General features: G+C 37.2%; 1 protein-coding gene across 4 annotated transcripts in view; it reads left to right on the forward strand.

Moving 5' to 3' along the window:
* ERICH3 (glutamate rich 3) overlaps positions 1 to 21,350 on the forward strand; it is a 112,600-nt gene that overhangs the window by 45,913 nt on the left and 45,337 nt on the right. For 2 of the 4 annotated variants that reach the window (XM_030865960.2, XM_060304260.1), the window contains 3 exons: positions 1,376 to 1,534; positions 5,873 to 6,091; positions 13,943 to 14,123. In XM_030865960.2, coding sequence (XP_030721820.2) covers positions 1,376 to 1,534; positions 5,873 to 6,091; positions 13,943 to 14,123 — 559 coding nt within the window. The remainder of the gene's footprint in view (positions 1 to 1,375; positions 1,535 to 5,872; positions 6,092 to 13,942; positions 14,124 to 21,350) is intronic. The other 2 variants (XM_060304261.1, XM_060304268.2) reach the window with 2 other exon arrangements.

A 21,350-nucleotide genomic window follows, 5' to 3' on the forward strand; every position in this document is an offset into this window, starting at 1 on the left:
CATTACATCATGAGTCAATGTAATAAATCTTATTCATTTATCATTTATATATGTTGTTCTCATACCCTCTTACCCAAATTTGCATGTATTATTCTTAACAGGTTTTCTACTGTTTTATTGTAATAGAACAACTGGGCCAAACATCTTGTTTTTTCCATTTTTGAAACATTGCTGATCTTTATTGCAACGTTCTGTCAGTGCTCCAAAAGACACATCTAATGCTCTGAACCGGCACTTTTGGTTTTCTCTGTAGTACATTCTTGATTAGAAAATGCATCCGTCAGGGTCTCAGCAGGAAACAGATGGCTCACACAAATAGGGTAATTAGGAAGGGTTTAATAAAGAAACTATTTAGAAAGATGCAGGTGGGGTTAAGGAAAACCAGCTGGGGATGTAAAGCAGGCTGGGGTGAATACAATGGGAAACCACACCACATAGGCTTAGGGGGAAGGAGAGGACTTGGATACCAGAACCAGCTGGCAGCTTCTGGGAGAGGACTTCCTGATAGGAGCTGTGGACTTTGTTGGAGGGACCCAGCTGGCCCATCATAACCTTGGTTGGGAAGGGTCCAGGAGCTTTAAGACCCCAGTCTCCTTCCCTCCTGTCTTTTGATCTCCTGCCAGTGTCTTTCATTGGCCAAATCCAACTGGAATCCTGAGGTTAGTTGACGTAGTCCATAAAGAAATAACTCCCAGCAGCCAGAGCAGAACAGAAGAGACAGAGAAGAGGGGCAAATGGAAACTATCCAGCCTGGAAAACATCTCCATTTTGACAGTGTTTTCCAAAGTTGCCAGTTACAATTTTTCAGTTTTGTTTTCCTGGTATTTCAAGGAAGAGGTTGAATAAATGGTAATGCATTAGAAGTAAGTATTTGTCTTTCCTCTTTTTGAATTGTATTGTCTGCTTTTACTTCAGCACCAATCTTAAGACCTAAAGGACTCATACTAGAGTTGATGTTGAAAACATTTAAACAGGAATGAGTTCATTTTAATCATAGGCCCTTAGATGTCTAAATTAGGAACATTATTCAACTTAACATTTAATTGAACAAAGCCATTCAATGTACAGCATCAGTTAGGTATTGTAAGCGAGTTCACAGTGTGAATAAAATACAGGAACCTAACAGAGAACACCTCCTTTATCCAAAATACTCTACAATTGCGGCAGTTAGGTGTGTAGAGGACTTCCACACCATATGTTTTAACAAATATGGTGGGTCATAAGAGTATGTATAATGGAAGGACATAATTAAAGGTTAATCTGTTCAGTAAAAAGGCACCATTAATTAGTCTAGGCAATTTGTTGAGCTATTAATTGGTCCTGGAAACATGTCAAGATACTAATTTAAATGGAATTTTTTTCCCTAATTGTCTAGACAGCCCCTCGACCATACACTGCCCCAGGAAATATGCAGCCTCCAATTCGATTACAACCTCTTCCCAGTAATCCTGCAGTAGGAACTGCTCCAAAGGTAACTTCGGGGTCCAGATCAAAAACCTCATTGCTGGAAAATGAAGCTCCATTTCCCATTGGGGTAAATGCTTTTTCTTCACAGTCTTTAAGATGCTAGATTCAATTAATCTATTTAGTGAAATATATACTGTGCACTTATTAAGCACTTGCCATGTATGTCTGTTTAATTATTTCTTACTTTAATTGGAAGGCCTATAATTTCTGTGTTTTGGGGCAAAAGAGTAAGGAATAGATTTGTAATAATTTAAGATGATCTCTCATGAATTTGAAAGGTTGTGTGAAAAACAAAGAGGAATTTTTTATAGCTAGATATGACTTCTATCAGAATAGACCAAGTTTTGACTGCTTCCAAATTTTAAATGCATGAAACCTAGAAAATGAAACTTTCCAAGAATAGGTTTGCATTTGCATGCCGACTTACTTTACCATCAGTGTATGAAATTGCTTCAAGTTTGACTCTGGAGAAGGTTGGATATAGAAGGAAAAGAATGTCCATCTTTAAAAAAATCCTGAATTAATCACACACAGAAGCTTGACTATGCTTCCTTTTCAAGGTTATATCTCAGGTAATTTTCACTTATTTTAATAGAGCACAGGAAGGAGGTATGGTAGCCATAAAATATGAGTTACTTAAAAGGGAAGGATAATTGGGACATTTAGTAATTAGAGAAGGTATTGTTTGCATTTTTAAGACCAAGAAGAAACATTTGCCAGCTTAAGATAGAATCTGTGTTATGAGTACAATTGTAATTATGCTCAAATGGGTGAATTTAGCTCCATTAATTATTAGGAAACATATGACATATGAAATTAAGATATTTTTATCTAAAGCTGACAGATGACCTTGACACTAAGAAATTAATTCAGACAGATAAATTGTTGTTTTTTTACATTAAAAGTACAAAAATAACCCTAAAATGATAAATAATATTTAAATGCATTTAATATGCTTTTCACCTTGTGAAGCATTTTTCACAAACCTTACTTAACTTAATAGTAGTTTCTTGGAAAGAAGGAGAAATTAAACCAAAAGTGGTGGCATTTTGTCTGGGACGACTGCTTAGAGCTAGGCGGGAACTAATTGGGTCATAAGCCAATTAGGTTGACACTTTCTTGGATCTGGTCTCCACTTTAAATGTCCAGAGATTTCCCATTTCAAGCTAGTGTCCAGGAATAGTCAGATCCCGAGAGATTGTCTCAAGCTAACTAAAATAACACATGACAAGCCCATTTTTCCTCACTATAGTAAATCAAAATAGGGAATCAAATCATAATTAGGGACCATTAATTCATCAGATAACAATTAAATCAAAGCTTGTAGGAGCAGTACATTTTCCCCTTATAGGCAGACCTACATGGGAAGCCAGATCACAATGAGAAGGTTGCCTGGTGAGTATGGAATCAGAATGAGGGAATATGGTAGAATGGAATGTTAATGGCATCAGGTCATCTTAGCTTGATGCATCTGTCTCCTCTTAGGAATGGGCTTGGCAAAGGTACCAGAAAGCTCAAAGGTCTTTGGCTAAAGCCCTCTATATCCTCCAGGGATAACTTTGCCTTTAGGACCGGAAATATTCAAAGCCCAATGGATTTCCTGTCCCTTAGTTAGTACTCAGATGGGCACTTTCCACATTTGCCAAGGTGATTTTATTCTTTTCTAAGTTCCTATATCTATTAACTCTTCTCGATCGGACCCATCTTTATGTTAGATATGTGAACACTGTCAATCAGGTAATATTTAATTTTTTCTGACTAGCAAACGATTTTTCTTTTAGGTGATTTTCCAAACCTGCTCTGAGCCACTGGGTAGATTTATTAATTAAATCTGCACGGGGCCTTTTAGTCTACCATTTCCAAGTTTTGGGGTGTGAGTGAGTGAGGGATTGCACTTAATGGTAGCTTACACATGCCGACAAGATTGAGATCAATTCCATGTTAATTTCAACTAGCTAAACTTACATTTTTCATCCAGTGGAATTTATTGGGCACTTACTATGGACCAGGTCCTGCTCTAGGCATTGGTGATATATCAACCATCAAAGCAGACAAAATTCTCTAACTTTTTGCAGCTTATACTGTGATGTACATAGGCAAAATATACTGCCAGGAAGGACATGCAATTCTTTCAATGGCATTGATGATGAAAATTACTTAATATAAAATCAGACAAGAAATTCCTAAAGAATAATAGTCTGCATGATTGCGGAGTATGTAGTAAGCACCCACTAAAAGAGTAAAATATATGCATGGGGGAATTGTTTGAAGGTGCAACAGACTTAAGCAGGTTGAATTTTCTAAGTATCAGGGGTGAGGAGCTTTGATTTAGGCAAAAGCAATTTGGTCAAAACAGACTGGCTGAGATGCTACTGAGTAAAATTAATGGTGTGATTGAAAATGATTATCCTTAGAATGAGAGTTTCTTATACACTCTTGATAGGAGTAGAAATTGGTACAACTATTTCTGAAGGCAATATGGGAATATCTATCAACATTTTAAATGAACATGCTCAAGCATTTTAGCATATTGAAATTTATCCTAGGAACACACATGCATGTGGAAAGAAACAGATTCAGGAATATTTAGTATTGTAATATTTGCAATAGTGAACATTTGGAAGACACCTAAGAATTTATTGTTTAAAAATGTTATGGCATATTAAAGTATATTAAAAAATAAGGTAAATTATTTATACTGGCATGGGAAGATGTCCAAGATGCTTTGGGCTAAGAAAAAGCAAGGTAAGGAGCAGAAGGTTAATTTTTAAAATTTACTAAACCATTTCCAAATAAGGTATGCCATTGATTGATAACTACTTAGAAATTAAAAGATAGACCCCAGGCCCAAAAAGTTTTGGATTCATTGATTTTATTGTTTTATTATCTTGTTTTCACTTCTTTAATTTATATTTGTTATTACGATGTCAATGCACACCATCACAGAAAAATTGGAAAATGTAAGAAAAGAAAAATGAGAGCATAAATAATACCTGCAATGTCAAGCATTCTAACAATTCTAAACCCCTTGGTGAATATCTATTTAAATCCCTTTCTGTTCACATAAATGTTGTTTTCAATCAAAATATGACGTATACATGCCTTTCTTTAAACTGCTTTTGTTTATTCAGCAATGAGAATGTTTGGGGAATGACGTTCCTTTCGTAAAAATAACTATTCACAATTTAAGCATCTCAAAATAAAGAATAAATTGGCTGAAAATGAATTTAAAACAATACCAAATAAATTGGTAAAAAACGGATAAAAATGATTAAAGATACTTTAAAGTTTGGGAAACTACCTCAGATATACAAAAATTATCAATATGTGAAAGTTCAGAGGCTCAAATATACCTGAAACATAAAGTTTTTGTTTATACATTAGGTGCTTTTAATCATTAAGGTAATACATGTTGACTAAACTTATATGCCCTCACCACCCCACAATGATTCAAATCCACAAAGGCAACCCTGTGTTCCGAGTCTTCCAGTCATCCCTGATTTTATCAAAATCCACATATAAATTATTTAAAAGAAATGTAAGATCACACTGTATGGACCTTTTTATGTCAGACTCTGGACAAATAGATTAACACTATTCTTTTTAAAGCCTGATGAGAATCTATTATCAGAACAAAGCAAAATTTAGTTAAATATCCTCCTACTGATGGACTTGGTGGTTCAACTAAACTTTTTTTTCTTTTTCTTTTCTTTTTTTCATGGAAAGGCATTTTATTTTAAATATAGCAGCATGGGCATGTCAATCCCAAACTGATCAACTAAATTTTTTAGACATATGTGTGTGTGCATGTGTGTGTCTGTGTGTATCCTTATACACATTTACATAAGTGTACTTGTGTAGTTATCTGGGTGAAATTTATTCCCACAAGTTGAATTTCTAGGAGAAAATAAGCTGAATAGAGACTTTGGGTCAGAGTCTGGGGTTTTGGTTCCTTGAAACCATATTACCAAGGAATGTTATAACACCTGGGTGGGTGAAATCAGTGTAAAAAATGTGCAAATACCCTATCGTTAAGTGAACTATCCAATCCTATCTCAAAGTATAACACTTCGAACTTCTTGATTTTAAATTGTTTAATTGTACTGGGTCCCCATAGATTTAATGGATTGTTGAGGGAAAATCCCCAAAATACTATAAAAATGCCATCACTGTATGTTTGGTTTAAAAAATATACTTAAATAAGGTTAGAAATCCATGAAAATTTAATTTGCTATGGGTACTACAAAATGCCATTTTTCAACAGATTGAAGTGTTTTAAGTTTGTCTATTGATATCAGTTGTGTTTGCACACAATGTCAATCATACAGTCTTGTCTTTAATTTTGGGTTATGTTGGGTCACCACTTCTACTTCACTTGTTCTTATGTCATGAAATGTGATTACAGGGCAAGAAGGCAATGATGAAGTTCAGGAACTCCATGGACAATTCACAGGGAATGAATCGATATCGATTTCCAAAGATTAACCATTACATGATGCCTATTCCTCCTCCACTTCCTCCCCCTAATGGAAAAATCACAAGGGAAAATAGACCTGAAACATGGAGAAGGAGAAGAGTTCGTCCAACCACTGCTCCAAATGGCTTAGAACCTCTCTTTACCAGGGTGATTATAGAATCAAATTTTCTTTTATTAATTTAGCACCGATTACATTACACTATTAGATTTCTAGATGAAATCTAAGGAAATCGAATGCAAAATGACTTGCATAAAGAAATATAATAATTTTATAAATGTAGTAATTGTAAGCTTGAATGAATCTGAAACCAAATATTTGAGTAATTCAGTTGAGTAATTTAGCATAATTGAGAAAAAAATCAAGTAAATCTTGTATTCCAATTTAGTTTGTATTATACCCATTTCCAAATCATTTATTTCCTTTAATTTGCCCATTCAATCACATGTCAGGAAGTATTTTAACATTTAATTTGTGAATATTCAGGGTTTTAAATATATCGAAAAACACAGTGTACCATATAAAATAATTATTAACACTCACTTTTAATACTTTTGGCAAATTACTGTATAATATTCATAAATATTTTCCTTTCAGTGTTCTTAAAATATATTGTAGCTTGTTGTAATCATTCCTTAAAATACTGATAAAGAAAATGGTCCTAAGGCCAGTTATACTTTATACAGATACAGGCTAGTATGAAGGCAAAAGATCTCTTAAGTTTTGGAGTGTAAGTATACAACTAATAGCAATTATATGTAACTTTTGTGGTTATTAGCAGATGGCTGGGTCAACATTTCACCTGATGGAGAATCAGGGAGCGAAGTGTCAACATTGCATGTTGACGGCATGTTGGCTTTCCAAAACCAGCCTCGTTCAAGTGCTCTGTTTACCGCTTGTCCCCATCTCCCTCCCAGCAGCTTGCCTCACCAATAACTTGCCTCACCAATAACCTTCTCTAAAAGTTGAGACTGTCTTCCTTGTGCTTGCTCAAATTTCCTCCTTTCAATCCACCTTTCACTAATTCTTTCTTTGTTACGGTCTCTGAGAGAGCCTGTACCCCCCATCTCCGAGGCCCACCCTCTGCCCTGTTCCTTGATCTTATCCTTTTCCACTGCCATGGCACTTTGCACTGTCTGTCATTCTCCTCTCCTATTTGGATTTTTATTCCTTCCTCTAGTATTCATCTGTGTCTCTCAACATACCCAGGCATAGAGTAACCAAGTCCTTTCCTCACATTCTGTAGCCTGAGACTTCTGTTTTCTCCTTTCCTACTGCAGAGTTCTCTGAAGAGTAGTTTACTGTAGCTCAGTCTAACAAGCAACCCCTGGCAACTCAGCTTACATTTAATTTCTTTTTCTCATTATTGTCTGTTGCTGGTCAATGGCAATTCTGGGACCCAGACTGGATGAGTAGTCCCTGTCCTGGGGTATTTGGCCTTGTGGACAGCAGAGCCATGGAATGCTCTGAAGATTCCATTCAGGAGTGACACATGTCACTTACACTTGAATTCCATTACCAAAGCCTGACAGCAATGGAGTGGAAGTATCATCCTCTCATAGAGACATGCAGTGAATATTTGGGGGCAATGATAGAATCTACCACATCCACTAAAACTTACTTTGAATTCTTTGAATGGTGGCATTGTTCTCTACCAGGCCAACAAACATGCTCTCTTGAAGGCTGTGGCCCCCACTTGCAAAAATGGTGACTTCCTCATCATCCTCATTTGGTGGCAGCATTCGATTTTCTGATGCTAGAATATATTACTAGGGCGAACTCTACCTGGTCATACTTTATAAAACATGTTTAAATCTCATATAAACCATAAGAATATGTAAAATCCATATGTTCAAGTTAAACAACAATCAAACACCTGTGTATATGCCATTACTTTCCAACAAAGTAGAACACTTTTGTCATACGATAAACCCCCTGTTTCCTGCCCTGTCACATCTTCTTCTCCTTCCCAGAGCAACCACTATTCTGACAAATGTGTTAACTGAGTCCCTGCTTTTCTTTGGAGTTCTATTACTTGTATGCATAAAACTTCAAAATAAGCGCAAACCTAGCACTGCAATGAAAGAATAATATATCTAGGAGAAAATAAACTGAATAGAGTCTTTGGGTCACTATCTAGGTTTATTTCCTTGACAGTTTTAAGAGCCCCTTGTGGGGAGGTGAGAGAGGTCAGGTCATGAGTGTGTCCTAGAAAAATGGGGCTCACCAGAGTCAAGGCATCTAATGAGGTCCTCGTGTGGGCCAGACACTGGACGTCCAGGAGGAATATGATCAGGCAAATGGGCTTCTGTAGTTGGGCACAGAGGAGAGAGCAGCAACTTCTCCACCCTGTGGTCATGACAAGTGAAGCACGGATAAGCATCTGAGCTGGCTTCCCCTGGGCATTCTATTTCAGATTGGAAACACAGCAGGTGTCAGCAGGCATCCTGGCTCTGACAGACCATGGCATGTCTGGCTTTTGAGTTCACAGGGCTTTAGTCTGACTTGGTCTTTTTTTTTTTTTTTTTTTTAACTTCTGTTCTCTCTTTTTGGAATCCTTATTTTGAGAATGTTGGGACTACTAGACTGATGCTCTAATATTCTTAGCGTTTCCCTCCCATTTTCTACTTCTTTGCCTTTTTGCTCTACTTGCTGGGAGATTTCTTCAATTTTATCTTCCACACATTCCATTTAAATTTTTATTTTTTCTTTTTTAAAATTTTATTGAAGTATAGTTGATTTACAATGTTCTATTTAATTTCTGCTGTACAACAAAGTGACTCAGTTATACATATATATATATTCTTTTTCATATTCTTTTCCATTATGGTTTATCACAGGATACTGAATATAGTTCCCTGTGCTATACAGTAGGACCTTGTTGTTTATCCATTCTATATATAATAGTTCGCATCTGCTAATCCCAAACTCCCAATCCTTCCCTCCCCCACCCCCCTTCCCCTTGGCAACCACAAATCTGTTCTCTATATCTGTGAGCTATTGACATTTTTCTTTTCCTGCCATATTTTAAATCCTAGAACTCCTTTTAGTTCACTGAATGTAATTTAGAAAGCATCTTATTCTTGTTCTGCATGATTTTGATTCTTTGGTACTTGTGGAGACTTGCTTTGTGGGCTAAGATATGTTCAGTCGTTGTAAAAAAATGTGATTCTTTAATTGTTGGGAGCAGAGTTCTATAAATGTTCAATAAGTAAGAAATGTCCAATTATGTCATTCATATTTTTACATCCTTACCATTCTTTTTTATCTGCTTGGTCTCTTAGTTCCTGAGTTCTAGTGATAATTCATTCTCTGTAGTTGTGGATTTGTCAGTTTCTTCTTGTAATTAGTCAAGTTCTGCTTTGTAAATGTTGAGAATACCTGGTTATATGCTCTCAGATTTGGGATACTTTACCTTGCTGGTGAAGATATTCTTTATTATTAAAAAATGATCCTCTTTATCTCTTATTACTTTGGCCTTAAAATCTATTTTGTCTAATAGTATTTCTCCTTATTTTCTTTAGATAATATATATGTATATATATACATAAATATATATTTATATTTATACATATATATTTCTTTTACTTTAAGTTTTTCAATGTCTCTAAAGCTTTAGACTTTAAATATGTTTATGCAGCATATGTGTGCTTTGCATTTATTTCAACCTGAGAATCTCTGTTCCTTTAATAAGTGGGTTTAGTCTAATGACATTTATTTTATTTAGTGGTATATTTAGGTTTACTTCTACCATCTTAGTTTCTATTTTCTACTTACCATGATTTGTCTTTAATAGTAGCATTTTATGCTGTTATTGCCTTTTCCTCAAAGCTTCCCGCTCTTGCCTCCATGGCACTCTACTTGCACGGTTCTTTGTTCTCTCCTTTGACCTCTCATCTTGCTCCTCTGTGCCTCTTTCATCTTCACCCCTAAACCTGGCCATCACCATAGGCTTAGACCTTGACACTTGTCTTTCTATTCAAAATGCGGTCACCTTTCCACATGGCTTCGGTAGCTTTCTAGATGTCTCTTGGACCTGTCACTAGCTCCTAGGTCCTGGGGTTTAGAATAAAATTGGCACAGTGTGGTAAATTATGCATTTTTTTTTACAGTGTACAGTTCATGGTTTTATTATATTCAGAAGTTAGGCAACCATAAGCACCATCTAATTTCAGAACTTTTTCATCACCCCAGAAAAAAAGAAACCCATATCCATAAGCAGTCATTCTCTAATCTTCCTTTCCCTACCCCTTAGCAACTACTAATCTACTTTCTGTCTCTATTGATTTGCTTATGGATATTTCATATTAATGGAATCATGCAATAAATATTCTTTTGTGTCAAGCTTCTTTTACTCAGCATAATGTTTTGAAAGTTCATCTATGTTGCAGGTTGTATCAGTACTTTCTGTTTGTGGCTGAATAATATTCCACCATATGGTTGTACATTTTGTTTATCTCATTGTCAGTTGATGGGCATTTGGGTTGTTTCCACTCTTTGGCTATGAGTAGTGCTGCTATGAGCATTTGCCTGCAAGTTTTTGCATAGACATATGTTTTCATTTCTTTGGATGTATACCTAGGAGTGGAATTGCTGGGTCATATGATCACTCTACATTTTACTTTCTGATGAACTGCCAAACTGTTTTCCCAAGTGACTACACCATTTTACATTTTCATCAACAGTGTATGAGGGTTCAAATTTCTCCACATCCTCAGCAATACTTGTTACTGTCTTTTGATTCTAGCTGTCCTAGTGGGTAAGTGGTATCTTAACTGTGTTTCAAATTTGTATTTCTCTAATGACCGATGACATTGAGCATCTCATTCATGCCAATCATGCACTTTTACTTTAGTATTTAGATTTATTTTATTTTGATCTAGAAAAGATTCATTTACGGAGAGATGGCTCTCATGATTAATTTACACATTAAATTCATTCTTTCATTTCATGACTACCATCCCAAAGCATCCTTCAAATGCTCTTAAAAGGTAAGAAAGAGGTAAATGAAAGAGGTAAAGAAATGTGGCTTGCTGGTGGCCACCTGTTCCTCTGTGAATGTATAGAACAGGGTCCCTGGCTTCTGTGGTCTGTGTCTCTAGGCCATGATCCATGAACTTCCCACTCACCTTTCAAGCATCTGTAATTACACAGGGCTTATCTGGAGTCTAGGAAACCAAATGACAGGGTGTAGATCTTACAGCCCAGCACATTGCTTCTGTGCCCTGTTGCTTTATAATTTGGAGATATAATACCTGCAGAGTTTTTTTTAATGCTTTTACAGAATCTATGTGACTAGTTAGATTTTGCTCTGAGGTTTACCTCATCATCTGCAGAAATTCTGTGTTTCCACTCAGAACTGCTGGTCACCTACTCCACACAGCAGCCTACTGAAAATGTGGATGGTACTATAAATAGTGTTTATATATGTGAAAATACAGGCTTTCAAATAAGAACCTACTTAATTATTATGCTTATCAATTAAAAAATAAAACAGTTTGTTTTAAGTTTTTATATGTTTTATGATAGAGAAAGCAAAGAACTTCTTCAGGCATGAACTAGTCTGGGGCTTTCTCCATATCTGGTTGAGGCCCCCTATCTACTTCCTAGACTCCAGATAAGCCCTGTGCAATTACAGATGTCTGAGAGGTGAGTAGTAAGTTAGCAGATTGAATCAGGAAGCAGAGGGTTAAAGGCAGGAGGGGGAGAAGAGAGTAAGCAGAGTCCATCTCAGTAGTAGTAGATTCTACATAATGATGTTAAATTAAACTTTGTAGAATAGCTCCCAACATGTTTCTCCCCTGCTTAAAACCTTTCACTAGCTTCGCCTTTCCTAATGAAAGCGAGTAATTCTTCTGCCTGACTTTTAAAATGTCAGTTTTATGATTATTCGGGTGTGTTGAGACTTATAGGTCAGAAGACACTTACCTTTAAAAAGACAGTTTGTCCCTTACAGTTCTCAAGAGGAAGGGACATGCCTGTTTATTTTAGTCAGAATTCCATCTAGAATATTGTTTGACACATATCTGGGCACTGTCTCTCAGCCAAGTTGATAAATAAAATTAACCATCACACCAGGCCATGCAGGGCCACCCAGGGAAGCACCAGGGCTGTCAGGAGAGGCGTGGGAGGAAAAGGTGGGAAAGAGCCTCTGTTGTGGTTTCCGAGGAAGAATTGGGCAATGCAGGGTAAGCAGGCATAGGATGGGATAGTATGAATGATTTTGGCAGGCTCTGGTGTTGGGCTGTCCTGAGTTGTCTGGTACCTGGTGCTGGGGCAGGGGAATATTGGCCCAGAGTGTTAGAGGCAGGGTGAGGGTGGATGTGGGCTCTCAGTTGGTTAGTGTGCACATGATAAATGTTCTCTCCAGGGAGCTTGGAGCTGAATTTGCCTTAGGCTGGTGATTGTGGGTTGGGTTGCACATGTGCATGTCACGTTCCACAGTTGCTCAAGCAAGAGGAAACATGAGATGACTTTGTAACCAAGAGCCAGGCCTGCCATCATCCCTTTGCTTTCAACTGTGACTCAAGGAGATGTTTCTAATCTGCAAAGAATTATCCAGTTTGCTGATTTACGTTCATGGCTCCTGGTGTCCCTGAAATATTTCTCTTGATTATCTATTTGGGAGCTCTGTCCACAGGCAAGACAATTTGCTCAAACTTTAAATCTCAGACTCTCCCGCCCATTTACACTTTTCAGACTGTCATTTGCTGAATTTCATCAAATTTACTACTTCTGGTTTTTGCTTCAAAGAAATAGGAGTGAATGAGAAAAAAATCCTCTGAGGTAGAAGGGAATGGCTTTGGAGATGGAAGTATTTTAGTAGTTCCTTCAGAAATTTTTTTTGCAGCTTTGTCATTCTTAAAAAAATGCATGCTTCCACGGCATCTGTAATTCAGTGAGATCAAAGTCAAATAATTGCCTTGGATTCACTGAAAGTTGGTCTCTTCACATTTTTCATTTAGCTAAAAATTGATTTTTAGAAAAGTGAAGTAGATTAAAAGTAATGCCTGGTATCTGTATAGTTCTAGAAACCTACGATATTCTTACTAGGACCTCTTAAAGTCTCTCAAGGAGCCATTCCTATTTCTCTGCCTCTTCTTCCTCTTCCTTTTCTTGCTTCTCTTTCCAGGTCTTCCTCTTAGAGGTTAGGCAAACACTATACTTATTCACTACTGTGAAAATACTTCAGAATATAAACTAGGAGGCAAGGCATTGGATATTTAATCTCTGGTATTTAAGTTTAGTGTTTATTTTATAAGTAATTTAAATTGGTCAATGCCATAGAATATCAACTAGGTTTATGAGGTGATATTTTTTGTTGGGTTTATTGTTTGATATTAAGAATAATATTAATAATGTTGGTTTTTCATTGAACTGAATGCCTCCTGTGAAACTGGATAACCCCAGGTACCCAGCATACATTGTTCCTGATCCTGAGAGTGACCATAGAAGGAATCAAATGTGTGCATCTCCCTCCCACAAAGAATAAGCTCAGGGAAGGATGTATTGTCAGTGCTCAAGTATAAAGATAACACTCAATTACAAAAACAATTGCTAAATTACAGTTAATGTCAATTTGAATTAGAACAAAATTATGTCACCAATATTTATTTAATTAATTTGATTTGAATTTTTATTTGAGAACTAGCAAAAACAACCAAGAGTAGTTTCCTCTTCCCGTCACTGATATTTTTGTTGCATGTAAAACACAGACACACACGTAAGATAAAAGGTGACAAACTTTGTCCAAATCCCCAGAATTTACATTAAAACTACAAAGCCAAAATGTATATATGCTATAATTGTTAAAGGCATTTGTTTTGTAATGGGCTTGACTTTTTGTGCACTGTATATAGATTGACATTTTATAAGGGTTTTGTTGCAAGGTACATAAAAATAGCCTTTTCTATTCTTTGTATTACACTCTGATTAGAAGGTGATCACACTCTGATTAGAAGGTAATTCATTAATAAGCCCCCCTTTTTTGTTTATTCTAGGGTTCAAGAAGGATTCACAAAACACCACTGCATAGTAATGCAGCTATTACAATGATCTATTTGGGGAAAAATGTGCACATAGCTTATGATCACTCAGATTTCCGGGATGAAATAAAAGTTTATCAGCAGCACTGTGGTGGGGAAAACCTGTGTGTCTACGCAGGCAAACTGCTTGAAAAAGGTACACATAAAATGTGAATGTTTTAATTGCTTGCAGTTGATGCTCTAGATAAGCTATTGTTGGTATAATATCAAAATGACTTTAATCACTCTATGAAATTATGCATATCCAGGGACTTATTAACCAGCTGCCTAAAAGTAAATCCAGATTTACTGCTCCATGATTGAAACTGAAGCAGCAATTACTCTTGCAGATTGTGGAATAAAGAAATGTGGAGTGATTTAACCCAGTAACAGATTAATCTTGAAATAGAGATATATGATCATTAAAATGTTGTACGAATAAACTGTCCCCCAATTTACAAGTTAACTGTTTGTCTTGCCATAGTGAATTGCATCATACCTTATTCTAAGAGAAAAATACCAGATTGGCAATTTGTTCTTTAGAACTATGCTGAGATAAAATCACAAATCCAATAAACCTCAGGGTGAATCACACCTAAATAATACAGTACAAAATTTGGCTACATGTTTTTATTACATTTTCATTTCCCTTTTATCATAAATCCATGTTTGTTAGCATAAGATAATTTTTGTATCCAATATAGGATTTCACATATTGTACCAAAGTGGTTTTTTTGTGTCAATATTTAGTTCTGTGGCACAGCAATTAAAAGGAAGAGTTGTTACAGGATTATGTTTGTTATTTCCTTGCTTAAGACACTCTGTTTAGAAAGTAATAGTGTTTTTACTGATTAAAAGAAATATTTATATTTGGGTAATCTAGATATAGACTTAGGGACTAAAGGGAGGAGTTGGGGGCAAACATGGGGTTGTTACTTTTGGCTTTTCTGATTTCCTTCATCAATCAAAAACAGTGATTATTGATTTAAAAAAATTCAACTGCTTAAAGAGAACTATACATATTTAGGGATAAAATATTGAAAACTTACCAACATAAGAAAGGATAAACACTTGAATGTTGGTTTTGACTTAAAGTAAAATATTATATATTATAATGAATTATATAATGAATTATATATATTGTATTATAATGAAAAAACACTTTTCTTTATAAAAATCTATAAAATTTCTTTTTAAAAAATAATGCCAGAAACTTTTTCCCATTTTACATACTTAGCTGAAACGTAATTTACTTTGTTTCATTTTGTCATAGTATCTGAGAGTTCGTTCCTTCCATTATGTAGATGAGGAAAATGAGAGGCATCCAGAGGTACAGTGGCTCCCCAAGGTCATCCGTCCAGTTCTGAGCAGGGTTGAGAGCAGATCCCAGCCCCCTGACTAGATGCAAGAGCCTTGTTTAGTACTATCCAGCCCCAGTTAGCTATTCTCAGTAGCAAAGGATTTCCTATATCTCCATAACAGGAGGGGTATGAAACCCCTAATAATAGTGATTAGATACACTTATTTTTTAAAAGTATCACTTTCAACTATTAATTTTGATGAATAGCTGAAATTAGCTACAGTCTCAAATTGGAGTTAACATAATGAAATTTTCCTGGGTCTTAGATCATGCTTTAATCAATAGAGTTCATTTAAAATGGCTACTTGACTGCTGGGAAATGTGGCACATACAGATGAAAAAAGAACAAGGCTTAGCTGAATGATTTTCTGGGAGATGATGTCCACTCTGTGATAAGATTGCAAAACCAAAGGTTACGGGAGAATGTTACTTGGCTACGTGTTATTTTGCGTGCATATTGATCCCAGAACTGACTTTTTGTTATGTCATTGAACAGTCTTGAATAATAGGTTGGAATGGGGACTGAAGTAATTGAATCCTGTCCACACAATAGTTTTGTCTCAGCTTGCCCTTGATTGCCATGAAAGTAATCGTTCAAAATTGAAAAGTTGGGTGACTCAGAGTTGACTTGTGGTTCAGCAATCTTAGCAATTTAGCTGGACTGAAAATAATCTGCCCTTTTTACAAATCAAAGCTGTGCATGATTCAGTGAAATGTGAATAGGTTTTTAGGAGACTTCTGTTTTAAAAAAAGGGCCATGGGGCTTCCCTGGTGGCGCAGTGGTTGAGAGTCCGCCTGCCGATGCAGGGGACACGGGTTCGTGCCCCGGTCCGGGAAGATCCCACATGCCACGGAGCGGCTGGGCCCGTGAGCCATGGCCGCTGAGCCTGCGTGTCCGGAGCCTGTGCTCCACAACGGGAGAGGCCACAATAGTGAGAGGCCCGCGTACCGCAAAAAAAAAAAAAAAAAAAAAAGGGCCTTTACAGTTAGGCTTGGAGCAGTAAACACCTTCAAAATGTAGCATTCATTAATTTCTCTTGCTTTTGGATGAGAATAACAATACAATTAATTATTTGGGAACATGGCAAGTGCATCTTTTATTATCATAGTGATTCATGATATGTTGCAGTTTGATTTTAGACATCAGGCCACAGATCGATTGTTTATTATGTACACCTATGAAGTCATGGAATATTTCTGCTATTTGTAAAGAGTACAGTTCTTCACAGGCAGTTTTATTTATCATTCATCCTATCAAACAAGGCAGACGTTGGCCTCTAGGCTTCATGTGGATACGAAGAACAAAGTAACTTTTTTCTGGCTCTCTTATAATTCCTTTTCTGCCCCATTTTCTTGTATTTCCATAACCTGATCCTGTTGTACCTATTTGTGCATTCCTCACTACTTCTTCACAAACACAGCGGCTGCTTCACCAGCCCCTTGCCTCCTGCCTCCCCACCCCCCGCCCCGCCCCACATTGTTATCATCTTTTCCTGTGCTCTTTCCTTTGTCTGCAATAGGACAAAGGATTTTAAATTCAAAATCGTATTTTAAGTTCAAACCGTATCCATCTTTTAAGATTCAGATTAAGACTGTGAAGCTTTCCCAACTGACTTTTATTCCATTTTATCCCTCTCTTTTGATGACAATGGCTCTTAATACCTAAAACCAAAGCATTTCATTGTACCTTGACTTACATTAACTGTTTTTTTCTTTTTTCTATTACTCTTTATCATATATTGACTTTTTTAGTTGTTAAAAATAGGTGTAACTTACAATCCATAAAATTCTTCCACTGTAAGTGTACAACTCACTGATTTTTAGGAATTTTATAAGGTTGTACAGCCATTATCACAGTTTTAGAACATCTCCATCACTTCAAAAAGTTCCTTTGTGCTCACTCTTTGGCATAATCTTCACTCTCATAGCCAGCCCTAGGACACCATTGATCTGCTTTCAGGCTCTACAGATTTGCCTTCTATGGACATTTCTTGTAAATGAAATCATACAATAGGTAGTATTTTGTGTCTTGCTTCTTTCACTTTGCATAGTGTTTTTAAGAATCATCCATTTGTAGCATCTGTCAATAGTTGCTCTCTTATAGCTGAGAATACATTCTGTTACATGGATATACCACATTTTATTCATCTACTCCAGTTGATGGATATTTGTATTGTTTCCAGTTTGGGACTATTATAAGTCATGCTGTAATGAATATACAAAGACAAATTTTTTTGTGTGTGTAGACATCAGTTGTCATTTCTCTTGAGCAGCTTCCTAGGAGTGGGTGTGATGGCTTTTGCTTCCTGAGTATGGGTCATACCCTTTTCAGTTTCTTTGTGTCTTTTGATATTTTTGTTGAAAACAGGACAATTTAGATCATCTATTAGAGCAACTATGGATTCCGAATTCCCACTTTTTTTTCCTTGGGTTTTTTATTTGTTTGTTTGTTTAGTAGCTTATCTAGAGCAAAGCTGTGAAATTCATGTCCCCTCTCCTTCGTATACAGCCACTGGTGTCTCTGCTCAGATTTTTTTTTTGTTCTGTTTTTACTTTTTAGGCTAATCTCTTAGGGTTGTCTCTGTGTTTTCATAGTTTAGTGAACATTCAGTGATTTGTCAGAGGTCATGTTCAAGCACTTTGAGCCAATATAGCCTCCATCTTCTGCCAGTGAATCAGTGTGTAGGTTTATTAGTTTCCTGGGACTGACATAACAAATGTCCCCAAATTTGATGGCTTAAAACAACAGAAATTTATCGTCTTACGTTCTGGAGGCCAGAAGTCTAAAATTAAGGTCTTAGCAGGGCCATGCTCCCTCTGAAAGCAGAAGGGGAAAATCTTTCCTTGCCTCTTCCAACTTCTGGTGATTCCCTGCAATGCTTGGTGTTTCATGGCATGTAGCTCCAACACTTCAACCTGTGCTTATCCTCCCATGTTATTCTTCTCTGTGTATCTGTGTGTGTATCCTCTCCTCTTCCTATAAGGATATCAGTTATTGGATTTAGGACAAAACAAATTCTGGATAATCTCATCTTGATCCTTCCCTGATTATATCTACAAAGACCCTATTTCAAAATAAGGTCACAATCTGAAGTTCTGGGTGGTCATGAATTTTTGGAGGGCTATATTCAACACACTGTAGTGGGTTCAGGAGTACATTCAAAGTTCAGGCAGTTTTCAAGTCTGTTCCAACTTTTATTTTCCACCAGGATCTAATGTTTCCTTTGTACACAGGTGCAAGCTTGCAATAGGACAGGGTTGTGTGAATAAGTTGGGCCAACTCCAATCCATGCTGCTTCCAGTTAGCTGGAGATGTGCAGAAAGCTTATTGAATGTGTCTATGACTGCCTTATTGCCTGTATCTCTCTGTTAAATTTCTGGCTAGTCCATTGACCTGTTGCTTGCCCTAATTAGAACTATAGTCTCAGCAGAACCTCTGACCTTCCCTGTCAGTTTGCTCTGAGATTGCTGCTTATTACTAGTAATGCCACTGACGAAGGTTTTTTTGTCTTCTGCTCCAAATCAAGTCGGCCTCTACTGACAGTGAAGCTGCTGGTTACCTATGGCCTGCCCTTCCCTTCTAGAACTGCAGTGGCAGGAGAGGGCAATGGGAGTAGCCCTAGGCAAGAATGCCACAGATTCCCACTGTTCATACCAAAAGTTCAGTACTTTTTCATGAAAAACTGCTGCTCAGTGTGTTCTAAGTCTTTGGTCCATTTTCAGAGACAAAATTTTAAGGGAATAGGATTTGGTGACCTTACTCTAGAAGTCTGGTACACTGCTTTTTGTCTCTTCTGCTAAATTATAACTTCTTGAGGGAGGAGAACACGTTTGATATTTCTTCAGTATTTTTATGTCTCTTTAGTGCCTAAAACAGTGCTACCACTGTCAGTCAACAACGAATAACTACGTTTTACAAATATTATAGGATGCTTTCTAATAGTGCCCATTATAATATTTAAGACTGCTCTGTGAAGTGGGTAAACTGAGTCACCCCCTCCACTCCACTTCCTCATGCACTCCCCCTGCCACCCTCATTTTATAGATGAGAATTCTGAAATGCAGCAAAGTTAAATGTCTCATCAAGGCACACTCAACTAATAAGTGAAGAACTGGAACATGGACCAAAATCTTCTAATTTCTGGTCTATAATCTTTCCACTACTCCATGCAGAAACCATGAAGTCAGGGTTGGGAAGTGTCACTAAATTTTAAAATATAAAATGACAAAATAAGTAACAAGGGACCAAAGGTAGAGGGTGTCAATTTCTGTTCAATAAGTTTGAAAAACAATGGAAGAAATGAAATAATATATGGATGTGCTCTCCAACCATGTGGGTACAAAATAGAAGGGCAGTCGTGTCCAAGAGCTGATCTCCTGTGCCCATTCTCAGCATTTCCTTGAGTCTACTCTCTTCCTGGGCTGGGTCCTTAGGGAGTTAAGGGGTGTGATGCTGCAGCAGAATGGATCATATTACATGAATGTCTCATTCAAGTTTCTGTAATAAGAGGAGTCAAACTAGCTTTCTAGTTAGCACTTAAAAAGTCCATATATAGGGACTTCCCTGGTGGTGCAGTGGTTGAGAGTCTGCCTGCCGATGCAGGGGATGCGGGTTCGTGCCCCGGTCCGGGAGGATCCCACATGCCGCGGAGCGGCTAGGCCCGTGAGCCATGGCCACTGAGCCTGCGCGTCCGGAACCTGTGCTCCGCAACGGGAGAGGCCACAGCAGTGAGAGGCCCGCGTACCGCAAAAAAAAAAAAAAAAAAAAAAAAAAAGTCCATATATAAAGACAAGTGGATTTTAATATCTATTGTACCTTAGTTTCTCCAGAAACTAACTTGCCAATGTTCTCTTTCTTATTTTGTTTAATTTCACATCACAAATACTAAGGTATAAATGATGGAATTACCTTTTCAATAAGTCTATTCTTTAGTATAAGTTGCATCTGATTTAGATTTTTTAGGGGCATAGTATGGTATATACAAAGTATTTCTAGATGACTATGAAAGAATGAGTTAAAATAATGATTCACTAATTATTTATTGGAGGCTTCCTGTGCCATTGTCCTGGGATCTGGGGAAATGAAATTTAAACTCTCATGGATTTCACAAACATGCAGGGCAGCAAACATCTAGATCAAGGTTCTCAAAGTGTGGTCCCTGGACCAGCAGCATAAAGCATCACCTGGCAACTTGATAAAAATGCAAATTCTTGTGCCCTGTAGCATCAGAAACTCTGGGGTGAGGCCCAGAAATCTATGTTTTCATAAGCTTTTCAGGTGATTCTGATGCACACTAAAACTTGAGAACCACTGGTGTAGCCATATTTTAATAATAAGTGTAACAATAGGAAATATTGCAAAAGAGAGGCAAAAGTTATCAAGCCTATTATTGGTAGAAGTGGAAGAGTCCAGGGAGGCTTATTGTAGGAAGTAACATTAGAAGTGTCATGAGAAGCAGGTTTCTGAGTCACTCTGTAACATAGAGTTTCTCAGAATTGGGTTTTGGGATGTATAGGGTGAGACTTCTTCAAAAAGCATTATAGAGACTTGAAATGATTAAAAATTTTTAATTGCAAGCAGTGGTTCTTTTGTTTTTTGCTGTACGCGGGCCTCTCACTGCTGTGGCCTCTCCCGTTGCGGAGCATGGGCTCTGGACTCACAGGCTCAGCAGCCATGGCTCACGGTCCCAGCCGCTCCGTGGCATGTGGGATCTTCCCGGACCCGGGCATGAACCCGTGTCCCCTGCATCGGCAGGCGGACTCTCAACCACTGCACCACCAAGGAAATCCAAGCAGTGGTTCTTAATTTATTGGTGAGACGTTTGGGTGGGTTAGGGATCAAGAAGGGGTCTCAAATCTAGGGAGAACTGAGAATGGATTGAAGATGGAATAATTCTGCCTCATCCATACATGTATCAGGATGTTTCAAGTCACAACTAAAGACAAAAATTTATTTAAAAGCATTACTGAGTAAAAAAATAGTCATATAAAAGCATTACTGAACTCACAGCAGCCTTTTGTTAT

Source organism: Globicephala melas, chromosome 1 (assembly GCF_963455315.2).
Source record: "Globicephala melas chromosome 1, mGloMel1.2, whole genome shotgun sequence".
Classification (NCBI taxonomy): Eukaryota; Metazoa; Chordata; class Mammalia; order Artiodactyla; family Delphinidae; genus Globicephala; species Globicephala melas.